This window comes from Caloenas nicobarica, chromosome 7, assembly GCF_036013445.1.
Source record: "Caloenas nicobarica isolate bCalNic1 chromosome 7, bCalNic1.hap1, whole genome shotgun sequence".
Classification (NCBI taxonomy): Eukaryota; Metazoa; Chordata; class Aves; order Columbiformes; family Columbidae; genus Caloenas; species Caloenas nicobarica.
The window spans coordinates 7,953,266-7,980,497 of NC_088251.1; the positions used below are offsets into that span (position 1 = coordinate 7,953,266).

The 27,232-nt window shown below is 38.9% G+C and overlaps 1 protein-coding gene across 1 annotated transcript in view; it reads left to right on the forward strand.

The window, feature by feature from the left end:
• The first annotated feature begins 735 nt into the window (after nt 1–735).
• GFRA1 (GDNF family receptor alpha 1) overlaps nt 736–27,232 on the forward strand; it is a 142,034-nt gene continuing 115,537 nt past the window's right edge. The window contains exons 1-3 of the mRNA XM_065639150.1: nt 736–1,014; nt 2,095–2,397; nt 3,675–3,758. Of these exons, the coding sequence (XP_065495222.1) occupies nt 915–1,014; nt 2,095–2,397; nt 3,675–3,758 (487 nt within the window). The 5' untranslated portion in view covers nt 736–914. The remainder of the gene's footprint in view (nt 1,015–2,094; nt 2,398–3,674; nt 3,759–27,232) is intronic.

Genomic DNA, 27,232 nt, shown 5'->3' on the forward strand with positions numbered 1-27,232 from the left:
CCGGGGTCGCAGCAGGACGCCCCGGGCGTGACCGGCGTGGGGAGGCCGTGGCCGCCGAGCCTCGGTGGAAGGCGGGAGGGAGCGGGAAGCGGGGTGACCCCCGCCAGGCGCCGGCAGCGGCTCCCGCCGCCTTGCAGCTCCCGCTGCTCGGTCAGTTGGTGGCGGCTTCCGCTCGGAAACGTCCCCGCCGCGCCGAGCGCCCCTGGGCGCTGTGCTCGGGGCGCTCCCGGAGCCGCGGCGGCTCCGCTCCGGTCGGCCCCCCCCCGCCTCGTCCCAATTTTCCCAGCCAAACTTTGGCAGCCGCTGCCGGCAGCGCGGCACCTGCCCCCCCCGCGCCCCGACCCGGCGGCGGAGGCGAGCGCAGCGCGCAAAACTGCGCGGCGCCCCATCTCTTGGCCCCGCCGCAAGCCAATAAATAAAGTTGCGGATTAAGGGGCGGAAGAGGCGAATTCCCCCGGGGGGGGAGGAGAGATCGGGCAGCCCTGGGGAGCCGCAGCCAAAGGCTGTAAGTGCCTCCGGGGCTGCCAGCGGCTCGCCCCGGCTGCGCGGCCGGGGGCGGGCGGGCGCCTCGGATCTCGTCCCCCCCCCACCCTCGTGTGTGCTCTCGGTCCCTCCCTGGGAACAGGCGCTGCCCACCCAAGGAGGCGACCGGCGCTCCTGCCCCGCTGCCGCTTGCTCACTCGCACACACATATACCCGTGCGTGCGCCTCTCCCTCCCTCACTGAAATCAGCGCTTGTGTTTTCAGGTTGCTCAGACCTGAAATCTAAGGGAAAAAGCTCAGCGTTTGCGTCGCTGCTCCTGCCGCTGGTGGTGGCAGCGGTGAAGAGGAGAGAGGGATTTTTTTTTTTTTCCTTTGAATTCAATGGATCTGAACTTGGAGTCTTTGGACCTCGGCGGTTTTGGAATATCTACATGCTGATTGTCTTTGTTGTGTCGTATCATTTCGTTTGGGGAAACCATCCGGACAGCAAGATGTTTCTCGCTATCTTGTACTTGGCTTTGCCCTTAGTGGGTAAGTTGCTGGCGTTTGATTTCTCTCTGTACATCGCTTCATAAAGCAAAGTATAGGGTTTATGGGATCGGATGCCTGACGATTGTAAGTCTATTGTTTAGGGAGAACAGTGAAGTTTCCAGTAGTTTTAACAGCTCTGCTTCACATCAGTTAACCCAGTCTACATTTAAAGCTCTGGGAGATAACAGACTTAGATACTTGCCTGCATATCCTCTTGTTAAATTGAATTCTCACAAGTTACAGGCAAACTTTTGGTTTTAATAAAATAAGGCTGCTTGGGGAGGGTTAGCGGGGTGACAAGAGCCAGCTGAAGGATTATATCTTCACCTGAGCCTGGCAGGCAGCCCAGATGCGAGTGGTTTGCAGCCTGAACTGGTTTCCCTTCCACAGGAGATGGTTGCGTTTCCATTTGTGCGTTTCTGAGGGAGCATGATGGGGGCAAGATGGAGAGGAAAGAGTTAATGTAATTTGCTTTGTTCTCCTGCAAAAGCATCATACGTGGAGAGAAATGGAAGGGGGAGTTATAAATTCTACCTTTATACGTGTAGAATAAGCAAAAATGTGCACAGCCTTTAAAAAGTGACTGACGCAAAAAGAGGCTAATATCAATCAGTGAGGATACTTATCTATCTGAGCGGGCTGTTTGTGGATGTAATTGAAATTACAGCAAAACTCTTGTGGAAGGTGAGGAAGAATATTTAACCCCTCAGTTAGACACTCAAATGAGAAGGTTATTTGTTTCACCAAAGCGGATCTAAGGAATAATGCATGCTCGTTTTGTCAGGCACATTAACCCCTGTGGGTTTTCTTTCCTTTTTGTGTTTTCTCATAAATCAACCGGCAGGCTTAAAAGATACTGTTTCCTTGGGCTTTCACAAAAGTGGATCTAAGACAGTGAAAAACCCCATGGGCTTTTTCCTAAGGTGTAGTCACATGAAGCCGGGAGCTTTGCAAGGTGTTGCCCTGGGGCTGGCTGCATGAAGAGGTGTCTTGTGCTTCCCAGATGTCTGCTCTGGAGCCCTGGTTAAATCAGCCTCATCCCCCAACGAGAGTTTCTTGGTTTGTGTCTCCTCTCTCTAGATGTACTTCTGTCCACAGAAGTGAGCGGGCTGCCTGGCGGGGACCGCCTCGACTGCGTGAAAGCCAGCGATCAGTGTCTGAAGGAGCAGAGCTGTAGTACTAAATACAGGACACTGAGGCAGTGTGTAGCCGGCAAAGAGAGCAACTTCAGCCGGGCAACAGGCCTGGAGGCAAAGGACGAGTGCAAAAGCGCCATGGAAGCTCTCAAGCAGAAGTCTCTGTACAACTGCCGCTGTAAGAGGGGCATGAAGAAGGAGAAAAACTGCCTGCGCATTTACTGGAGCATGTACCAGAGCTTACAGGGTACGTTGCAAAACACAGAAACGTTACACTCCCCTAATGCAGTGTGTGATTTTGCGGCCCCTCACATCCGCAGCTAGTTACTGCCACTGAGGCTAAACCAAGGGTCTGACCCCTTAATTCACATTCTGCTCTTCAGCTGCAAACTGAAGACCTTTCATCCGACTCAAGAACAGCTGCTGCTCCGTCTCCCGTTGTTGGGAAATCCACAATGAGGGTTTCCTCCAGGGGACCCAGCTGACCTTTCTAAACCCAAGTCAAAAGATAAGGGCACTAGCAAGTGCAAAAGCTACAAAAACAATCATTTGGAGACTTTTTCCTAAGAATATTTAAACTCCTTAATTAAGACTCACCTAACGAGATCACAGGACACTGGAACTAGTTTCTTAGCTCTTTGCTGAAAGCTAAATGTAACATGAAGAGGAGCTGTATTTTAAGGCAAAGTTTATTCTTTTGTGTACTTGCTAGAAATATTCCCTTGGCATGCTGAGGTAGAAAAAAAGAAGTTTGTGCTTCCTAGAGCATGTAGAAGTCCCAGTTAGAAGAGATATGACAGTGATTGACTTGGGACTTCTGTTCTTGATGTCACTGGCAAATTTCCCATAGTCTACTGAGAACAGTCAGTCAGGTCCTTATATGAGATATATCATTTTTAGCTCTGTTTTGCTCTGACCCTGGAACTGAAGATGCAATTTTTCACTTCAGTGTGGTCCCCATTTAACTATTTACTGTAGCTACTTCTGCAAAAAGGGAAGTCATCCCTTTCTGTTCATTTATCCAACATCAACTGGTATGTTTTAATGAGTCTATGTATATTTTTGTTCTAGCTTTTGTGATAAATTACCCTACCCTTGGACGTTTTCTGCATCATAAAAAGTTTCCCTTCTGACAGCATCTTATTAGGGGTGTTTTATTCCAAAGATGTTAGTTTTTGGCTATTACCTGGGCTGCTGCTCTGAAAAAATGCTGTGCTGTTAGTGTGAATGGAGAGGAACATCCCTGCTACAGCTTCTCTCCTGCTGGTGTGAGGTGGGACAGTCCCTGTGATGTCACAGGCTGTCTCTGCAAATTACGACCTTATCCATGGAGGAAGGAGAGAAAAGAACTACTGACAGGGCTTTCAGGTGTTTTTATAGATAATGCTTTGAGAAGAAATAGTCACACAAATTAGAGGGGAACACCTTCTGCAGCGACAGAGTGGTTTCATTTCTGAGTGAAAGTAAACAACAGAATCTTATCTCGAAATCTTGTATTAAAAAAAATATATTTTTTGTCTTTAGGAAATGACTTGCTTGAAGATTCCCCTTATGAACCAGTTAACAGCAGACTATCAGACATATTCAGGTTAGCACCAATTGTATCAGGTAAGCAGACTTAATCATGTTTCAGTTAAAGAATTTTACAATCTGCTGCTTTGTAGCTGAATTATGGAACTTTCAAGCAATACTCTCAACTAAAAAGAAATGGTAATGGCTTTCTGGATTTAGGAAGTTCATGATATAGTTGGACCAAAGAAAACACTAATTGGTTTTGAAATAATAACTAAACCTGAAAGAGTACTTGGCAGGGTGGCAATTCGTATTCTTTTAGAGTCATTCTTGACAATAAATACTAAATTTTCCTGTAGGTGGCAATCTGATTCCCTGCGTTCCTAATTTACAAATCAGTTCCTTTTTGGGAACGTGGTCAGTGCAAGTTAGCTCCCATTGACATTAAAGAAGATCAGAAGATAAATCTTTCAAATGTTTTCATAAGGGAATGCTTTATAGTTTCATACATTTTTGTTTAAAAAAAGAAATTTCAGAATTAAGGCTTGTCTTCTTCTCTGGAACTGCTGCCTGTTGAAAGAGCCTATTCACAACTTCCTTCTTTTTCTAATTTTGCTCTGAATATTTTTTGTTGCTTTGTGGCTGCCTTTCAGAACTTGTTTACAGTAATTTGAATATGTTGCTCTGTAATTAAACTATGCTGTTTGTTTTCTATAAACCTAAATTACACTAATTTCAGATCATATTTATTGAAGGAATGAATTTTGGGCACTGATAGGGGCTACGTGTTGGAATTAGTTCTCTTTTTTTGGAGCTTCAGAAAGTCTTATAAGGATGCAGTTTGCACTCAGGACCTTTGTTTAGTTACATAAAAAAGGAATGTGTATAGTTCAATGTGTAAGTCTGACAGTGTTGAAGTTATAGGTGACTGGCATGCTATGGATAAGCATTAGTAGATTGCACTTTAAAAGAAAGAAGAAAAGAGCAGAGAGAGTGGCTTGACCAATTTTCAGAAGTACTTAGACTTTTTAGGACCTTAAGTCTCATTAAAAGCCAGGGGGACTAAGGTTGTTAAGTATTTAATGGTACAGATTTTCAAAGGCATATAGACACATAAAATGTAGATAACTGCCCATTGGGATTTTCAGAGAGGACTAAGTGATTTAAATAGGTGTTAGATGCCCAGGCAATTTTAAAAATTCTAAGTGCTTAATGCATCTTTAGGTATCTTAATGCCTTTGAAAAATCAGCCGTTTAGTCACTTTTCAAAATGTGACTTCACATCTTTTGAAAGCATTACCCTAGTTTGGTGAGCAAGTCTGTTGGAGAAATAGTAGAGAACAAAGATTAATTTCTGAAGAATCTGTATTTATTTTATTTTGTATTACTTAGATACCCCAGCTTAATACAAAGCAAAGACAAAATCAATGCAGAGGAATTCCGGGCTATTTTCTTAAAGCATGTGGTCAGCCTGCAGAGGGCTAAATTCTAACCTACCTTAGCAGTTTTATCATCTCCATAGGGATACCCTATGTACGCTCTGCCTTTCTGTTATTTTTTTAGATTCCTTATTTACTTGCAAAGTAATTATCTTTAAAATGTACATTTTTTTTCTGCTTGTTCTGTGCAACAATGAAATAAGATATATTTGCCAACAAGCGATGTCCATCCTACCACAGTCAGTAAAGGTGCTGCTAGACTGGTTAGGACTCATTCTGTGTTACTAGTGCACTCCATAATTGCTGTTCACTTGGTCGGAAGTTTAAGGTTTACCAGGACTGGAAGCCTAGATTCACAGTGAGCGACAAACAAAAGTTGTAATACAGTGGAAAAACACCCATATTGGGAAGTGGTGTCATCTGAAAGAAAAAGATAAGCAAAAGCATTTTTCTTATCGTCATGGTTACTACTGCATGTTACATTCTGTAAAGCTGTCTAGTCTTACAGGTTTTTTGCAGGGCTCTGCAAACACCCCAAACAGCAGAACTTGGTAAGATTTTTATATCTTGATTGAAACAAACAAAAAAAACCCACCCAAAAACCTGTACAAGCAGTGTTGGCAAAGGTTTCATAACTGGTGTTCTGCTAATGTGGTCATTGCTGTTTATAGATGTTGCTACAGTATTCACTCTCATTAAAGTTACTTGGATGTAATTAAAAGCAGCAATTAACCCTTTCATCTCTTGATGTCATTCCATGATACTGTATGGCTTGTTATATATCAGGTGTAACGCTTTTGCCATCTTTTGGTTTTGAAACGGTATAGGAAATCACAATAGTTGTCTTTTATGGTACATGGAAAAGGGAAAAACATTGGCTAAGATGACTGTTTTGTGTATTACATAAGTCCTTTGTAGTGTACGTAAGTCTAAGAAATGGAGGACAGTTTTAAAAGCTGATCTAATTCTATACTGAAAGATATTAAAAATTGCATCCAGTATGGAAACAGGATGCTGCTTTCTCATTAATGGTTCAAGCATCAATATGTTGATTTAAAACAAAAATCAGGAAGATATTGGTAAACCTGTTACTACATGTGCAGTTTTTCTTCAGTTCCCATTATGTTAATGGAACAAGAGATGCTGTCGTGTTAGCGAAGTGAAGCTTGGTTTTATATTTTCAAGTGGTCTGTGTTATTCTGGGACTAGCAGTATAGTTAGTCTAGAACTAGAGTGACAAGCTAAGTGTTCTATATAAAATTTAAAATTATCTCCAACAACATAGAAAAGAAAAATCTAAACCATGAAATTATTTATCATAATACTAGCTGTTAAGGTCAGGGTATTGTGTATTTAGATGCTAAACCCCATGAATTTTGCATTTGAATCATTACTAAACTTGCAAGGACAGTATAATTTTTTAAAAGTGTCTAAAATAAGAATGCGAGTTCAGTGTTTAATTTACTCGTGATGATGTACCCTGAGTATTTAAGGGTCTGATCTTCCTTTCTGTATGCACTTTAATTTCCTAATCCGTCTCCTACTATAAAATTAGTCCTCTGACACCTCACATGGTCAAATCCAGGACGGTTAGTCTTCCTGGTTGAAGGAAAGGCTGTCTTGTTTTTTTAGTTTGGGCATGTCTACATCTGAATTTTCTTTAGAGCTGCAATGTCTGATGTGGTGCTTCTGCCTCAAGGGTGTGAATTTCTTGCTGGTAGGCAGCTCTTCAAATTCCTGAAGACTTGTGTGTGTGTTTTAGAGAGTAACAGATTTGGGTTAGTTATTATGATGTAAAGATCTTGCTTAAACAGACATTTTTGCTTAAACCTCAACAACTTCTGAGAGGTGAAAACATTTTAAGGCCATTGACTTCCGTCACAACTACAGTAAATGCAAAATCTGTTGATTGGATTTCAGAGGTGAGTTTCACACCAAATTAAGGATAGATGCTTGACTTAGTCACTTGTTAAAGCTACCTATGGCTTCTTACTACCTGGGGAACAGTTTGCCTCTTGAATTTTTACTGCATTTGACATTGACCCCTGCAACTGGAAGATATCTTATTATTTCAGTATCAACTGATACAACTATGGTCATCTCTGTGGTATGTTGTAAGAAAATACGCTGCATAAGAACTGTAGCTTCACGTACCTGTAGAAATACAAAATAAACACTTCAGAAATCTCTCATTCATTTCAACACAGAATTGAGAGCCATTGAAGCTGAATAAAATGACTTAGGCCATATCTGTGAAGTGGCGTAAGTAGAATACTTAATGTTAAAAAGAATTGACTATTAGGCTCAACGTATTTAGGATGACATAATGCGCTCCTCCCATGGATTCACTTTCTAAAGTTACTTAGTCACAGGCTTATTATCCTATTGTTCAGCTTTGTGTATCTTTTCGTCTTTCCTTTACATCTGTTATGTTCAGAAATAATCTTAAAGCACAGGCTGCGTAAGTCACAATATTTATTCCAACATACAGGTTTTGCTGGTGATCTGTGGAGAACTGGTCAGTTACTTGCTTCTAGTTATGGCTTGTTTCTAGTTGCTAAAGTGCAAGACAGGTAGAAATCGATTATTTTGCCAATATTTCTTTTTAGTGTAGTAAACTGTTCTTGCAAAGTGTCTTTTGTATCATTAGCAAATGAGAGAAAGAAACTGGCTTGTGCGATTAAACGTCAAAAGCAATGTTTTGTGCTTCTGCTCTTATGAGCAACTGTTTACTCTTAAAAAAAATCTGGGAATCTTCTGTTGCAGAAGGTATCTGGAAGCTTATATTTAGAAAAGGACGTGTTTTATATTTATTATGGTAAATTTGTTAATTAAAACCAAGAGTTCAGTAGACAGCACAACACGCAGGGCTTCTTACTGGAGTGTGTCATTCCACATTAGAACATGGGTAGTGCAGCACGTGAAGTTTAGCATGTTTGAGTTGCATACTGGAGAAGCTGTAAGTACAAACAATTATGGTCAGTAGGTGGCCTTCTACTGTGTTTAAAATGTTGAGACTACAGAAAGTTAGTAGTGCTGGAGTTCTCAGAAGGGTGTGTGTGCTGATGGCATTTGAATTAGGCAGTCTCATGTTCTGTAGGATTTCATGAAGATGGGTCTGGGTCTCCCTCTAGGAACTCTGCATTGTTTAGGATAGAGTGGCTTAGTTGATGGTTTTCCTTTGTTCCTCTGGGTTTTTCAAAGTCTTGGAGGCATCCTGTATCAATCGTGTTCACAGATCAGGAAGTCAATGCTGATTAAAAATGAAGTCCAGTATGCAAAACTCTTCCTTCAGGATTTGACAAACTTTTATAAGGGGGGGGACTTCCCTTTCCCCAGCATAAAACCGGTTCCAAGTTTTGATGACAGCTGGCTGGCTCCTCCCTGTTATTTTATCCTTCCCAGGGGTGGGGTAGAGACATCATGGAGAGTGGACTGCAAGTGTTTCCTTTGCAAAAGTTGCTATCAGCAGAGGTGGGGGAGCAAGGTTGGCATTTTTCAATATGAATTCTCAGGATCCAGAGAAACAGAGCTTCCTTGTCTGCGTGCTGAGGATTCCTTGTATCTTCTCTTTCTGCAACTTCTGTAAAGAGAGGCTGTAGAACTAGAAAATACCCTGCCATAGTGGATTAATTTTGCCCAAACTTTCATCATCCCAAAATTCTTTTACTCAATAATTGAATGTTTCCCCACTCATTCTTTGCAATTCTTGAACTAATGTAGGAGCTGTGTTCTGGGTAGCAGGTCCCCGACACTCTAATTATCATTTGCTTCTTTTTTTTCCTACTTGGTAAATTACTTTTCTGTTGTAGAATACATGTATAGTGTGTTAAAATTTTTTTATTGAAAAGATAAGTTAGAGCCTCTGTCCTAGCCAGTAGATGCACTGCTTTTTCCTTTTGGGGTTTATGGCATGTGAATTAGTGGCTTCTCCCATGAATTAATACTATATGACATACCCAATTCCTACTGCCTGAGGCCTCTAATCCTGGTTCTGTTCCTAAATCTGAGTATATTTCAAATGGTACATACTATTTTAATTTAACACTGTCTTTTTTTGGACATTTCTGTAAGAATATTTGAGATGCTACTATTTACAATGCTTTTATTAGCTCTTACCTCACATATTGTTGCAGCTTATTTGAAAAAAAGTGAGATACTTCATGTTAGTTACCTTGCACATTCACCCGATTTCATAAACAATAAACCAGATCTTATTAAGTTAATAGGAATCTTGCAATCTGATTCTATTCCCATTGAAGTAAGCATAACACATCAAAATCTTTTTATTTGATTATGATGTATTCTGTTTCCTGTTGTGATTTATTTGGCTTAGTTCTGGTTTTCTGATGTGAAGTAGATCTGTTTGATAACAGAAAAGTAAAAACATTGTTAATTTATCCTACACTAGATTGTCACATGCATAACTGTATTTTCCTTTGTAAGGTAATACATTAAAATAATAGCCCTTGGACCAACATTTAGTATTGGTTTAACAGTTACAAATCCAGACTAAATTTTTTTCCCCAGTAAGAATTTGTGGCCTTTTGCCTGTTGCAAGAAAAAACCCTAAACAACACAGGCATCTATTTTAGCTGCATTTTAACAAAAATGACAATAGTTTGACCAAAAAAAAAAAAAAAAAAAATCTGAGCATGTACAATATTTGTGTTCTTTGACATTTCTGTCTGCAGATTTTCTTTGCAGAGACAACTAGGCTGGCTTCCAGTCAGATAACGAGTTATCAAGGGTGCATAGATACTAGTTGCTGATTTCCACTTCTGCAATTTCATAATCAGATTGGACTTCATACAAAAGAAAATCACTTTGGTGACTGTTGGCTTGCAGTAGCTCTTTGAATTTCCTATTTTCTCCATTTCTTGAAGCTAGATCTGATTATGAGAGGGGAATTAAATACTTCGCTGAAGTAACTGATTGACTAGCTTATAAAGGCAGTGCCTACACACTTTACCTTCATCAGGAATGTGAACAGGCCTTGAAACCCCAAATAGGAATATGTAAATATCCTCAGCCTAGTCCACATTTCCTTCCTTGGTGAGATTATTTGAACTGTTTTTCTAATTTATTTGAAGATCTGTAAAACAGAAGTAAAGGTCTTTCTTCCTCAAGTATTTAAAATGCGCAGCTTGGAGCAAATGTAGAGTTTCTGTTTGTCCCGGTAGTCTGGGCAGGCTTTGTCAACCTGTTTCAACATGAGAAACAAGATGAAATCCATTCCATGGAAGGAGGAAGCATCTAATCATACAACACAGAGCATTTATGCATGAATATTCAGTGTCTCCTTGAATGCTGGGACTAGTAGGAGAGAATATTTAGTAGTCTTGAAGGAAACTCGAAGGAGAACAGTATTCTGAAGCCTCAGAGGAAAGTGTTGGGAGGTGGCTAGTTGAATAAGCACAGCCAGGCATTTTGCTTACAATGTGTAATGTATACAGTGAGCTACGTCTTATCTTTGTATAGAGTAGCACCTCTGGAGAGTGGAATTGCCATCCCTCTCACCTGTGTCTTTGCAAGAAAGCCTCAATTATGGTGTGGTGGGCCAGATATCAAATGCATAAATGCGTATGTGCTTTTGAGCAGCAAATTATGTAATATATTCTTGTTTCCCATTACAGGCCAGCTTTATGGTTTGCGTAAGTGCCACACTACTTCCTCTGAAGTAGGAGCAAAAGCACACAGGTACTGCTAGTGATACTGGTGGGATTACAAGGAGAGATCAGGTACTTACTGGTCACTGAGGAGAGAAGCAGAATCTGCTTACCTCTGGGGAGAGGCACTGCTGTTTTGAGGACATGGTGAGCAGGAATGGGCACCTACAGCTACCTGAAAGGAGGCTGTAGCATGGAGGGTGTTGGTCTCTCCTCCCAAGTAACAAGCGATAGGACGAGAGGAAATGGCCTCAAGTTGCACCCGGTAAGGTTTAGGTTGAATATTAGGAAAAATTTTGTCAAGGAAAGGGTTGTCAGGCATTGGAACAGGCTGCCCAGGGCAGTGGTGGCGTCACCATCCCTGGAGGGGTTTAAAAGACACATAGATGGGGTTCTTAGGGACATGGTTTAGTGACAGTGTTGCATTAACGGTTGGACTTGATGATCCTGAAGGTCTCTTCCAACCAAAACGATTCTATGGGCTGCCAGGGGACCTTAGAAACACAGAACTTTCCAGGAAGCTCCCAGTTTTGTCACGTATCTGCAGACTTGGCTGTGTTGAAAGAGTAAGCAGCTGGACACATGGTAAGAGTGACAAAAAGCCCCGTCTGTGGTTCAAATGGCAGAGTTTTGGTGCTGAGCGCAGTGTTGGGAATACTGTGGTAATGTAGGTGGTGTAAGGGCTGGTATAGAAGAGAAACCTGTGCTGAGTAGGCATATTTTTATGGCAGTCTTCCTCAGAGGGCTCCTGAAGTGCCTTGTCTGTAAGCCATGTCCACTGGTGATGTGCAGGGAACAGTGCCCAAAAGAGCAGCATCCTGCAGCTTTCTGTCTCTTGATGGCACAGCAAGGCACAGTTTATGGCAGGTGATTTGTGCTCTGGCTCTTTATGTAAAAAAAACCTACCAACCACCAAACTTTATTTTTATAACCCTGTTTGTATTTGACTCTCAGCGATAACTTTGGCAGTGTTGGAAGAGCCAGTGGTATCTGTCAGGAGCTGACAGTATGTTAAAAACGTTAAGAGTAAAATGCCTGTGTGTGATGAAAAGAAATAAGAATTTCTGGATTGTAAGGCAGAACTTATTTGTGAGAAGTATCCAACATTTCTGATTCTAAGCTGTACATTATATTATTTTAACCTTAGAAAGGAACATGTTTAAGGCTTTGATTTTTATAAATGTGAACATTTTTAAAATGAAAAGTAATTCTGTAATTTATATTAGTTTTTTGGTATTATTTTTATATTCTTGCATTTTCTGTGGATGAAACTAATGCAGCAACAATGCTATCAGTATAGTTTGGACATTATCACAATTATTTTTGGAATAGTTCTTTACTTACTATGATGCTTTGACAATTTTTGTAAATGCCAGGCTGTTGTCCTGTACAATCTGCACTTGCCTGAAATTCAACGTGAGAGATGCATGACACAAAGTGTAATGGCATAGAGATAGCTCTTCCTGCATAGAAATTTGCAGAAATGATGGGTTGTAAAGAGAGCTGAAGATATCAAACAATTTGAGTAGGAACCTATAAATAAAGATGAATTTCTGCATTCATTGGTTATACGATTTTATCACTGTCTGGTGTCCATAAAATGCATCTTCCCATTAAAGTTTCGTCATGCAGCTGATGAGGTTCAGAAGTGTTAAAAGCTTCCACTCTCTTGAATTCTGCACCCTAAATTCAGTACTAAAGCTCGGTTCAGCAAAGCCAGAAATCACGGTTTCCCTGTTCCTCCTCCTCCGCAGACAGCACCGTGATTCTCCCAGCCCCACTGCTGACCTTGGGTATGTTTAACCCTGGCAGTCATTCTGGTGCTGACTGCTGGCGCTTCCTTGAGCTCATAACCACAACTCATTCCTGCCCTGACGTACCTTTTGCATCTACTGCCATCCCTTCCTTGATTGTCAGCTTTGCTGTCTCTGACCTGTAACTCCTCCACCAAATCCCCTCCAGCTGTAGGACTTCGGTGGTTTCTTTCTCTGTCACTCAGCTTTCTACCTCAGCTACTCATTTATCTGAAATCTGACTAGAGTTTTTGCTTTTCCTTTTTACAACAGGCTTGTCTTTGCTCTCCTGTCTGTCTTTGCATTGCAGTCTGCCTCTCCCTTTCTTCATTCCCCCAACGCCTCCCTGTCCTCCCTTGGTGAGGCAACGCCTTCACCTTCCTTCAAAGCTTGCCTTAAACTCTGCTTTTTTTCCAGCATTCTCCAAATTGTTCTTTCACCCTCCCTGTAAAGTGCTCGAGATGTGGTCTAATAAAAGGAATTATTCCTGAGTAATGGAACTAAAAAGGCCTGGTTTCCTACCAGAGTCCTCTATCTCCTGGATGCCCCCAGTATCTGCACAGACAGAGCTCCCTCCCTCTTCTCTCCTCGTGCTGTCCCCTCTCCCTTGTCACTTCACCAGTCCTCAGTTCTGCCCCACGGCTCTTGTCTCCGTGGGGCAGCACATGCTGGGGCTGGCTCGGTGTCACACGTGCTGAAAGACCGTACGGGTGGGCAGGTACCCGCTCCCTCTTGCCATGGCTACATCCAGGACATCCCTGCCTTGTCCTCAGCAGGCAGGTCTACTTGGGTCTAAACCCTGCAGGTTTTCATAAAATTTGTAAGAACTTCATATCCATTCCTCTGTGAAATTTATTTGAATATGTCCTACGGGTTAAAAAATCACTGGGAGCGGCAGGGGTATGGAGAAGATAGAGGAGCTAATATTCAATTTACCTACATTTCCTTGAAAAATTAGGGTTAAAAAAGCAAACGTGGTTGCTCTCATGTCATTAAGCATTAGACTGTGACGTATCTTATTCTAGTCTAATAAAGTATCTAGCGTGTTGTGCAAGTGATATAAATAAACAAGCAGTGGACTTGAAACATACCGACAATTAAGTACAGTTGATGGCTGACAGTTGTATTAGATAATTGAGCATCTCAGGATTCTCAAAACGGGAAATAATTCATGCATTTAGGTTAGTTGGCATGAAGATTATTTATGCACATTTAGAAATGAAACAAGAAAGAGAGGACCCATCCAAAAGCTGTTATATATGAACATGTATATCGTATTTGACTATTTGGATGATACCACACGGTATTTACAAGTGACGCTGCACTTTTTAGAGTCATTATCTTTTTCAGATGGAATAGTTTTAGGATTAAGGATTAAGTTTGATTGATGTTTGTTGTGGTAAGGTCATAAACAAAAATAAGAAAGGCAATGTTAGCGTTTGGTGGTAGTTTCAAAGAATTCACGTCCAAATATTTGGACTTCCTCAGGCTTGCCACTTGCAAATAGAGTGGAATGTATTTTGCACAGCAGTGGCTTTGCATTAATGAACGCTTAAGCAGCAGATTAAAATGTCTGTTTAAAAAAAATAGGTTAGGATTATATAATAACACAAGTCTGGGATACTAATAACAGTGAAGATAATTTTATTGAGCAGATTAACTGCAATTAGATCTCAACTACAGAATATTCAAATACAATACGAGGTCAAAACCCAGTCCCTGCAGGTTTCCTTATGTTCCTTCACACCTACAGGATCAGCCTCTGACAGCAAAGTAAATTATCCTTTTTATTGTTGTTCATTTTATATTGCCATGGGAATGTGCGTCATGTTATCCATTAGGACCCAGACAAACAGGTCTTTTCTCCTCATACACAGTCATGAAACAAGGAATGATTGAAGACAGCAAGGTGTCTGCATTATTTGAAATTCTATTAGAAATTGATAAATTTTCTTGTCAGGTTTCTTTAAAGGATTGCATAGATAAGAACTCGCTATAGTAGTCTCATGTGAAAAGTCATGAAAATTATAGCTTTATAATAAACACATATAGACTGAGAAATTGTGTCAGTTCTTTCTTTTGTAATCTGTTTACTTTTTTCTAGGCTCCAAAATAGTTAAATGGAGACACAAACTTGCAGTGGTTGCTGACACTTATGACCTGATGAAGTAAATGGCTTTGATCCTTTGAGAGGTCAAACTGTGTGTGTTTCTAAGCAAACATTCCCCAAGGCTGCTGATGCATGAGGTGTCTCTTCCCCTTGCCAAATGTCCCACCTTTGCAATAGAAAATTAAAGGAGACTTGCAAAGAAATGTGGTGTGTTAGTGTATTTCATCTTGTCTATGAAGTGGCGTGAGAATTGTTGAACACCGGATTTGGTGGTGGTGGTTTTTTATTTTATTTTTATTTTTGCACTGTTTAAAAATATCTAGACAGTTGTCTTCTGGGTTGGGTGGAGAGTGAATATATTAACTCGAACTGTGTTAATGTTTAGGGAGAAAGGCATACCATGTTTTTTAATTTTGTAAATAGAGAATAATGTGAATCTGACTTGGAGGTTCATTTAGCTTTGTAATGCATTTCTGCTGTATAGCTAAAAATATCCTATCTTCGTGCCCTTGACCTTTCTCGAAGAGCTGTGGGAAGATTAAAAAGCATAAATGAGAATAAATTTAGAATTAGCCTATTTGAAGAAAAATGGTAGCAAATGCTTTAGCTATCCGCAAAATGGTATTGTTAGTTCTACATGTCCAGCCTGGCAGAGCTGAGCAAAGCAACCTGCTACTCCAGCAGGCTCTAGTAGTCCTAGAAATGGAAAGGTCATTCATTTTTCATTCCCACTCAGTCCTTCTCCTCCTTGCAGAAGCTGCCGACAAAGGTGCCAATTATAATGATGATTTCTGTAGCTCAGATATCTCTGAACATACCCCTTTTCCCCTGGCTTGTGCTGTGTGGTTCACTGTGCAGCTGTGTAAATACCTTTGGTCATTACCCTTTTGGACTGTATTTAACCTAGTGACTAAAAGGTGAGGTGGTCAATATATTAAAGACATCGTTAATGGCATAACCACAGCCATAAACAGTGAATAATTGTGATGGTTGGGCTTTATTTATTTATTAATTTTAAAAAGTGTCAGCATCTGGGCATCTTTTAGGTTATAGGGATACTTCTGAAAACGGATGATGTTTAGAGATATCCACTGCAAGCAGCCACTCTGCAGTGTTCTTAATTACCTACTTTAAATTATTCACTTAACAAGACAGAGAATGGTTGCACTTGTGAAGCTGCCATCTTTAGGGCTTAGGTGCTGCATTGCTGTGCAATAATTATACAGTCTTTCATTTATGCTAGTTGCAAGTAAGCTTATGAATTCCTCAGATTATTAAAAAGAGAGTTATTTCCTTCCTGTTGTGTTTAGTCAAGGCTTTAAGTGTTTCAAACTTTCGGTCCTGCTTTAAAGAGAAAGTGGTAGCATAAAAATCATTCACATATCAATACTTTGCCAAGCTAAGAAAACAAGAAATGTTTTGCCTTTCAAAATTGTATTCGTAGCATTGCAGCTGCATATACTGTTTTTTAATCATTATTTTAAATTCATTTGGTGATTTAAACATGCATTTAATCGTACACAGACATAATGAAACTGAAACCCTACCTAAAAGATAATCAATAAGTGACTATACCTGGGATAGTAACAGGAGGCAAAAGAAAATGGTTTTGTAAATGGCAATGTTTTCTCTAAAGCTGTTCTCAGTAGGATCTTTAGAAAAAATCAGAGATTTATGTAATGCAGGCCATTTGCAATATCTGGTCTAGACTGCGAAGAGAAATGTAATTTACAAGTTACAGAATGAAGTATTTTGTCACAAAAAGAATAGAATAGAGCCAATAGTTAGCTCCCCTTGAGCAGTAATATGTGCTAATTGAAGGACTCAGGATTGCTTTGTAAGAGTCAATATTCAAGCTTGTAGAATACTTAAAGTGAGTAGTTTCTGTCTTTAACCAGAATGAGAAAGAGAATAAATGATTCTGGACCTGGACTGTGGTGAGAAGAGCTGCTTCCCAGTGCAGCTATCGGAGCAGGAGCTGCGTAACGTGCTGGGGACAGATAGTGGCTCCTCTATCAACGGAGCAGGCTGTGCTCCCCAGGCAAAGAGAGCGCTGCTGATAGATTAGGGTGACAATTCTTCATGTTCCTGAGCGTGAATGCTGCATGTTGAACAAGATCAGAGTCTCAAGGAGCATGTCATAAAGAATTAAGGTTTATTACTTATCCTTCCTCGTGGTTTTCAGAATTTTAAAAGGATTTATAACGTTTGAAATATGTTTAAACTCAGAAAACCTTGGTATTTCAGAGTAATACTTTACAAATCATCTTTTGCCCAGATTGTAGCTGAGTGCAGTGGTCTAAATCTGGGTAATGACTTCTTGGTGTGTGACATGATACAATAACAGAAAAGCATTTTAATAAATTCTAGAAATTACTGTGCATATTAGTAATGATTTACTAGACTCTGTAACAGGAAAGCTAGAAAGGATTTTTAAAGGTGTTAACTTTTCGGATGTATATTATTAGTGTGCATTAAATGTATTATTTTGAACTAGTTATTTTTAAAGAGTTGCAGAAGTATTAAAATACTTCTCTAAATCACTCTACAGCTATTTAGAGACAAGGTTTCGGCTAGCTGCCCAAAATACTGTAAAGTAGGTATCTGGGAAGAGAAAAGGGTTTCTTTGAGGTATTTTTACCACTGGGGGACTCCTGCTGCTCACCTTTCTTCTGTACAGTTTGGAGTACCCCCGATTTGCTTTAAATGATTTGAGTTCACCTAAAAGGTGTGTGTGCAGGTACTGGTGTTGGAAGAGGTGCAGCCAGCGTATTTGTCATAGAAGGTCATGTTAATTTTATTCGACAAATGAAGTGTTTATTTGTTTCGCGTTATAACACATCTGTTAACCCAGGCTGTTTCTCTTTGCATCTGGTGCTAGCACAGAAAGCTGCGTGGTTTGTAGAAGATGTGGCTGAGTTCATTCTTTTGACTCTTTTATCCTTAGTTGTTTTAAGACTTGAGTGAATAGATGCTGGCAGGACCCTAGCTTTTTTTCGTATGAAATGTAAAAGCTGAGCTAATGTATATTTGGCAGACATAAGCACTTGGAGGTCAGGAAACTTATGACTTCAGCTTTTTCTCTTTTGTACAATTAGTTTCTGACACAGGCTTGAAATTACATTCAAACACTCCTTTTCCAGGATGTGATATGAATCAATGTTGTAGCAGTGCCTAAGATCACCTTTGCTGATGTACTTAAAATCTGACTAATACATATATAAAGGGGAGAGCTAAAGTACAAAGACATCTCTAATTCTGGGCCTGTCTCACTGGAAAGTTTCTTTTCATAAATCATTCAACAAGAGGTTTACTGAAAGGAAGGTTAGGAAGCTCATTTGTGTAAACTTCCAGACCTTTCCCCCAAAATAGCTCTTTTCCATTGGAAAAAATGCAGTTATCCTAATTTCCTGACTGTACTCTAGGTTGGTCATTCTGTGAGACTGTGTTTTCCTTCCTGTTAGGAGTTTTCAAAACTTTTACAGGTGGCATCAAAAGGGCCACCAGTTTGTGCCACAGTGCTTTTTAGGAAAGACTGTACAGAAGAGAGATGTGTCTGTACGTATCTGTTCATACAACTGAACAACAGTGTGCAATTTGTAAAGAGCCGAACCTTTCTGCGTGTAACACAATGTGGTGTCCTTAAACCATAGGTTATTAGGTCAGCATGGTTTCAAAAACATCTATAGCAGGGTGTAAGGTCAAATATTCTCAAAGCAATACTTGTTGCCATTGGACTGCAAGCTACATCACAGTTTATTTCCTTGTTTTAATTCTTCTGTACCTGCTGCATCACAGTGAAATGAGTTCAAAGGTATTGGCTGGTAGGAAAGAAGCATCTGGCTTTCAGACCCCATTTGTTTTATTAAAGTTAATAAAGTGAACTGTACTTCAAATAGACAGGCCACTGTTTTATTTAATAAAACGACTAAGGAAGAACCAAGTTGCATTTGTTTCATAAGGAAAATGTGTCTTTTGTTGTTTAGAGAACGCAGCCTGTGATGACTGTCATACAGCGTTAATTTTTATGCTGTACTTAGAATCGAAATACTTGAATTCTGGCAGTTTCTTTTCTTCATTGCTGACAAGTAAATGTTGAATAATAAATTGAAATATAATTTTTAAAAAGTAACATCTGAAATGAGGCAGAGTAGTAGAAGGGAAGACGGCAACGTTTTGTGTGTGGATAAAACTAAAGTGTTTGTCAAACTCTAAACTGGAGAACTTCAGGTAGTGTAAAAGCCATATTTAAATAGAAAATCTCGCATCATTTTCATGTGTATTCAAAAGCTAAGTACCAAAACTTGAGATTTGGTAACATTTTCCTGGAGGAGAATGTGTAATGCCTCTGTTTGGTGTTGGAGAGGAAGAAACGACCAGTTTGCTTTCTAACATGATAGAATTCCATAAACTCTGGTATTATGTTATATTCCAATATGATCAACCCTAACATGTAATGAAGTGTAAACATTATTCTAATTGTTGCTATTTTCAGTAGTTGTCAGTTGATCACTTAAAGATCACTTAAAGAAACTTAAAGATACGTTATGGAGAAATTTGGTTATATGCGGACCAGTCAAACTGCAGCATCCATTTTGCAAGCAAAAGGATAATACTTAAGGCCACTTGGCAGAGGAAGAGAAGTGATACTTGCATGTTTAAACCTCTTTATTTCATCAGGTCACATTGTTCTTTGAAGAATATGTATTGCAGTAATTATAGTAGTATACCACTTCTTTTAATTACAGATCATTTTTTTTTTAATGTGGGAGTTATAATAGATCAGCTCCTGTGAAATTCGCTTCTCATTGTTTCTTCATTCATGTATGGTGGAAACAGTGGGGCAAAGTATATTTTGTATTATTTTGTCTATTCATCCAGAAAGAATTTATTTTAATCTGGAGAATCAATATCCATAGCATTAAATTATGACAAATATTAATTGTAGACTGTGTTTTATAGCTAACTGCAGAAGAGTGTTTTCTCTTGCTTTTAGTCACAGGGTACCCATTTACATCCTACTGTCAGGGTCTCATTATGAGTACTGTAGGCCCTCAGCTACCATTGAATCTCCAGTTGTTTTCCATCAGAGTTGGATCAAAATCAGCTTCACTAGATCAGATTTTTAGTCCCTCCTTGGGCAAAATTTTCGTTAAGAGCAAATGAAGCTTTCCCAAGCTGCAGAATATAACCACTGTCAACAGTGATGTTTCTCTGTATATTCTGGATTGCAAATACACCTTGTCTGTGTGACCTCAAGGTGTTTTGATTAATTGCATCTTTTGGAACTCCGTATGTGTGTTTTCTCTGCTTCATTCACACATTAAAGGAACACAGCTATTACGTTCCTTCTAAGTTATGTGAGGAAAGAGGATTGTGTTTACCCTCTATGGTATGTTTCTAAGCTCCACAACATTTAAAAACATATTTTTTCATGTCTTTGATCTAATTCTAAATGTTATTTTTCATTAGTCATAAACATATGGGTTAAAAACTCTCAGAGGTTTTATGTAGGCTTTTATGCAGTAGACTGGTGCCTCTGACAGATAATCCTAGAAAGATCTCTTCCACAAAACAGGACTTGTTCTTGATAATTATTCTCACATTACGACTACTGCGTCTTTGCTTTGAGCAATCTGAGAAGGAGACTACATCACACAGACTCAGGGAAATTCCTTCCAAGTAGAGAAGATTTTCCATGTGGGCAGCTCTTGAAATTAAAGATCTGTAGTTATTTACAATGCATAGGACTGCTGAAAGTTCTTAAAGACCCTCTTAGTGACAGACTAGGATTTTGTGGAGCACTTTAATGTCCGGTTTGTGAGGCTTTTCTTGCATCTTCTATGGACTTTAAGCACTGTGGTCATCATCTGACTCTTAAAATTGGTATTCACTTCAGGAAAGCAAGCAAGCTTTAGACAGTTATTGTATAAAAGCTATAAGCCTTGCTCTATCAGGAACAAATAGTACTGGGACCTTGTATGAAATGAATTCATAAAGATGATGCCTGCATTTTGCAGAACAGAATTGGTGGCCTTATGTTTTTCCCCTAAACTTCATGCTACAGATGGAGAGAATTATTTATGTGGAAAACTCAGTTTATAGCTCAGCAATCAGATAGCAGCTGTATTTTCCTCCGTTGCCAGATCCTCAGCAACATCTTGTCCTGTTTGTAATGCCATCTAGTTTATGAAAGTTAGAAGGCTTCCAAACAGAACAAGCTGCTCATATTTGTAAAGTATACAGCTGCTAGATCCAGAGATGATGCACTGGGAGAACAGAATTCCCATCTTTGTTTAATTGATAATGTTGGCACTTTTCACGCCACCACTCTGAAAAGATTGCAGCTTAGCAGTCACTCTTGCCTGGCTTTATGCTGGCGTGCACCCAATGAAAAATAAGATAGCTCTCCTACGGCCGCTTCAGTTCTTCAAGATGCTGTAGTCAGTTGAAGTACATTGCTAACAAAAGATTGGAATTACAAGGAAAAAGAGAGAGAGTAACTGCTACTCCACCTTCTAGCAATCTGGGTAGAAGCACTGAAAGTTAGAGCTCCTACTTGCAGCAATGGACAGTGCAGGGCATAGACCAATTAGCCCCATTAGCCACAATATTGAAAAAATCACAGATATATATGAGGCGAACATTATTTTTCATATGGTGAGGCAAATTTAGGTATATTTGTCACAAATATACTTTTTAAGTCCCTCTAATTTCCAGTATATAAATGCTGTTTAGAATATATTTCTCTTTGATACTGGTCATTTTCGTCATTATAAAACTTGCCTTCATCATTTAAAAATAGATAGTGTAAAACTTTAATAATTTTTCGATGTTTGATTTAAATTGCAAAGTTCCATAAGCTTTCATTGCCCAGCTTATCTGTAGAAAATATATGCTTTATAAATACCCAGTACACCAATATTTAAAAGGCCATGTGTTATCTGAGAAAACTCATGCAGAGAATCAACCGCTCTACCATAGGAATCAATCAGCATAGCACTGCAAACAAGGGACCTTTTGTATGTCTACAAGTGCAGAACAGCATGAATTTTACAACTGCTGAGTGTACTCCTAAGTTAATTACCATTTGGAGTTAAAAAAAAAATTCTCTATAAAAAATTTTGTTGAAAAAAGTTTAGAGGCATATAGCGTCCTATTTATTATTTATTCAACTATAACTGAAAATGTAAGCAGAGTCAGATTTGAATCCCTCTGGCTAGAAGTTCATCTTTTCAATGGGGCTAATTAGGTTGAGTAGAACAAAGTGCTAATGCAGCTATCTGGAACCTGAGTTATTTTACTCAACATATCTTTGTGCTAAATAGACACACCCTATGATGCCAAGGTCTTATATTTAATAGAATGTCCATAGAATTGTTTTGGTTGGAAGAGACCCTCAGGATCATTGAGTCCAACCATAACCAAACTCTAGTACTAAACCATGTCCCTAAGAACCTCGTCTAAATACCTTTTAAACCCCTCCAGGGATGGTGACTCCACTACTGCCCTGGGCAGCCTGTTCCAATGCCCGACAACCCTTTCCGGGAAGAATTTTTTCCTAATATCCAGAAAATAATAAATTAATCCATTAATAATAAAGGGGTTGAGAGCAACACAAGAGATTAATCGAAAAGAAGCAGCACTGTTGCCTGAGAGTTGTTTAAAACAGTGGAGAATATAGTGTGCACAGCACTGTTTTGGAGTGTATATTTAGTGTATATAGACTATACGCTAAATAGTATATTGTGTATATGATTTACATGAACTGTAGGAATTATCCTCTAGTGGTGAACACAAGATTCCAAATTTAACTTGTTGAGTAAGAAAAGGTGCCGTAGGTGGAAGAAAGATTCTTCATGAAGTCCTGAACTGAGTGGATAGATTGCAAGAAGGAGGTGCTGTGAGTGTTTTCCCCTGTAGTTCACAGACCATCCAGCGAACCTGCACTGTCTGCTGACTCTGCCTGTGCAATCCTCAGCACCTCCCACGTCTTTGCTTGTGTTCAGGCTTGATTGAGATTGAATTTTCCAAACGTAAGGACAGAGGTGTTCTTTCTGTGAGGTGTCTGGCAATTGCGTTTCCTTCCTCTGTTGACTTTTAATTATGATTATATTTTTGCCAATATTATTGAGCTTTCAAATATTTCGCGTTGTTTCAAAGGAAGTTTGCTTCCATATTAAGCTAAATAAAGCCTGTCAATAGTGTGCTCGATTTTTATTTCTCTTTGTAATCACTGCTATAGACTAAATTAGATTTCTAGTACTCTTAAATTCCCTCTTTCAAAGTACCAGCTCCTCTCAGTCAATGTCTGTTGTCTCCCTTACAAAGTCGTGTCTTGTTTTTTAACTAAAAAAACTTTAGAAATACTTTTGTTGCTTTTTTACTTTCTCATACCTACTTTGGGATTAGTTCTGTTTTTCTCAAGCATTTGACTGTCGTCTTGTGTAGTTGAGCACACTGTATTATGTCTTGCCTTGTAAAGCCATGAAACATAACTGATATGGACAAACTGAGCACATTATAGTCGTTAGGGCAGTGACATTGGGATGCATATTACTTTCAAGATAAATAATTGCTTTTTAAAGTCTATTAAATGGCTGTGTTTAATATTTTACCTCTCACTGGATTTAACAAAAAATTCTGTGTTTTCAAGGTAGGGAAATTAGTATCTGCATTATTTTAGGAAGCACTTGACCACAAAAAATCTTTCTTTGACATAGACTGGAAAACAGATGGAACATGGGAAGGGTGCATGAATAATCTGCATTCCTTTTCTTTCCTTCTGTTCTGTTTCCAGTGCCAAGATATTTTGGTGTTTCTTTGTGTTTGGAGGTTTATGAGTCTGCTATTGCAATGCTCAAGGGAGTTGACCGGGCATATTATGAATTTGATATCATTATTACTGTTACTAATAAATCCTTGAGTTTCCAAAGTTTCAGAAAGATAGCAAGTTCTAGGATGTAAACACCTAAGAATGGAAAATAAAGAGGCAAGGAAAACTAACTTAATCTGAACTATCAGCACCTGAGGAGGACTGAAGGAGTTTTACTCTTTAGATTTACTTGCTGCTGTATTTGGTATTTCCTTGCTCAGGAAAAACTGATTAAAAACTGTTGGGGTATCTTCTTCCCATAGTCTTACTGAAACCAGTTGCATCTTATGGTATTACTGGACACATAATTCATTTATTACCATTCAACAGAAAAAAAATTGCAATTCCTCTTAGGTTCTGCTAAATTTCTTAAACTTCCCAAGAATTTGTATTTCCCAAACCTTTGTGAAATCCGCCTTTGTATCATGTCAAAATTAAGATTTTTCCTTTCTTTCTTTTGAAATCTTCCACCTCCATTTTGCACAACAGTCTTCATTTTTAGGCCTGTTGCTACATAGCAAGACTATGTCACCCATATCCTGTTAAAATATGCTTGGGCATTAGTGATGTATAAATAGATTCTCCCATTAAACGTCATGTGTTTGATAAAATATTGAGAATTTTTCTGAAGGAGAGTTGAGATATAAGTGTAAAATCATTATCAATGCAGTTATCACTTACACCAGTGTAACTTTCTGGATGTCGATTAGGGCTGGAGCTTGCCAACAAGAATTCAATACTAGAACTGACTCAGTATCTATGCTGTTATTGCATTTCACACCCAGAGATTCTGATTGCACAATATTTTTGTGCCGATTTAGCATAGTAATGATTATTTACGTTCTTACAGATTTATTTTAAAAATAGAATGTTGAAATAAAAACGAAGTAAGAACAAGACAGTATGTGCAGTTTGTGTCAGTCACCATCCTATTTGAATTCAGACCTTGCTTGCTATAAACATTAAATAGGACCTCTGAAATACCTCAAGTATTCTCCATAGGGAATACATAGATGTGACTTAATTGTCAGTTGTCTTGTAAATACAGCTGAAAGAGCATTTCTCAGAAAGTTAGAAAAAAGATCTGTAAAGTTCAGTGACTTGAATACATTATTGACTTGGGATATAGCAATTGTACTGGAGAACTATTTCTCTCTGACCTGTGAATTTGGAGAAAGAAATGGAATATACATTTCAAAGAAGAGGGTGCTTAAACAAGGTGGTCTTGTTACAAATGTGTATTTATATCTGCTTGGCTTTTTATTTTCGTAGAGGATAGCATATTGTAGTTTATCATTTAATGAAACACTCGTTTCTTTTTCAGTGACATAACTTAGAGTAGTGCATGTTTTGGAAAAGATCTTATTCACAATTCATGCCTTTTTGGGGACAAATTGCAGGACAATCCATACTGGTGTGCTGCATCTGTTATGCTAGTGAAATTTGTACTGGTTCTCAAGTAGTGTTTGACTGTTGTGGATAGCCGCATTTACAGAAGCTCTTTTCATGACAGAAACTATAAACTATTGCCTTTCTGTCTGATGTGCAGCTGCTTCACATCTTCTTTGCTGGGTGTTTCTTTGATGCAGTTTCAACAATGATCAAATTTGTTGGTGACACAAAACCAGATGGGCCGAGAATGCTCTTGTGGCCAGGACAAAATGCAATGACCTTGAGACATCGGAGTGGCAGAGGCCATAGGGAGCAAAGGGAGATTAGCTGCTTAATAAATAAAAAGTTCTGTAGGGCAAGGGGGAAGCAGGGGGAAGGATTGGCAACGGGAGGACCTGGCCATATTTGCCACATTAAGGGAAACTAATTTTCCAGATTGTTGTCTCAGTTCTGTCCTGACACATCTTTTTTTATGAAAACAAACATTTCAGACTTCACAATCCTAAAATAGCACAGATGGAGCGAGAGGGAGCTAGGAGAGAACTAATCCACAAGATGAAAACTTTTGAGGATACTGCTGTAATATAAGTAATTTACATTTCAACTCTCAAAAAAAGTGACCTTGCCAAGGTATTTGGGGAAAAAAAGTAATTTATATTGCTTTTCTAGACTCAGATAAGTCATCAATATCTGCTAGAGGGATGTAGTTTAATATATTTTTATATCCCAGAGAGTTTAATAATACAGCCTAAATATTTGTACTTTAATTCCTTATGCCTGAGTTACATGTACCGTAATTAAAAAATAATTCAATTTAAGAAAATCTAAACAGATATAAATTGTGTTATTCACATACTTCTACTAATAACATGCCCTGTTCCAAATTTGGCTTTTACTTATGAACAGAAAAGAACATTGCACTTTAAAGCATGCATTTAAAAACATCACTACTAAATTGGGTTGTCTTGTAAATTTAGTATCATTCATAACAATGACAGCCTTCCATAAGTATTGTAAATGTATCACTAGTTCAAGGCGATATTTTATTTATTTTTTTTACATATATAATCTGTTAGCAAATCAAACGTATAAGCATTTTAGCAAAAAGCAGTCCATCCAAATACAAACAAGTGTATGTGGGTTTTCTTTCTGGTCATACGTTTTCTCCATGATTCTTTGAGAGCACAGCTAGCATTTATGGCTTTTGTAAGAGATAGTCATGCTTTAAAGATTTGAAGAAGGAAAAGATAAAATTATGGCAGAATGGACTTGTGTTTTGCATCGTATTGAAAATGGGAAGTGATCAGGGGCTGATGTCCTGAAACCTGTAAATTTCAAGGGATGTTGGAAAAAGTCTAGAAAATGAGTCCTGACAGTACTCGACTGAAATAGTGGAAAAATCTTCAATTGTACGTACTAATTAGAGGAAGAATAGACACCGAAGCAAAGAAAATGGCAAGTAGAGGCTTGTTGCTAATCATAAAAAATGAAGGGAGTCCAAATGGCAAATCATTTTACAGCATGTATCAAAAAGCATGATAATTCAGTGGAGCAAAAATAGAACAATACTGTCATAATTGCTTTCCATGAGGCAGAAAAAAGGAGACCTGAAGACCTAGAGGAAGAAACTATACTTTTCTGTGCAGAACCTTTAATGTTACCAAGAAACACAGGCAGCTTCCTCAGAAGAAAAATATTTAGGAAACATTGACAATCAGAGATATTTATTTGCAAACTAGCAGCCCAATAAATACAAATTAGCCTGATTAGTCTGATTTTTGACTACAGATATTTTTAAAACCCTGCTTATTTTTTTCCAAATTTCTCAAAAGTTCTGCATTAGAAAAAAATGCATTCTGAACTTTAAAGTAAGACTCTGAACTTTAAACTAAGACTTTAAAGTAAGAGACTTTAAACTTCCTCACTTTGCTACTGACTTCTTGGGTCCCTATCAAGAAATCGTACAGCCCTAATGGTTCAATATTCTCGGTAATGACATGTGGGTATACGGGAGCAATCTTTTCAAAATTTTGATGGGGACCTCAAGTGACAGGCAAAGTCTTTTGTCAGTCCTTTTCTGCAGCAATAGGTATGCTGCAGGATGAGATTGAACACTGATTTTTTTGTTTGTTTGTTTTAACTAGATCCACATTGAAACATCCTGCTTCATCCTTTCTTCATTCAGATATGTTTTGTGTAAAGAGAAAAGCATAATAGAATTTCTGTGCTTTCTCCCAAATAAAATCATATCTATATATCCATATATCTACAAACAACTGCCATAGGCAAGGT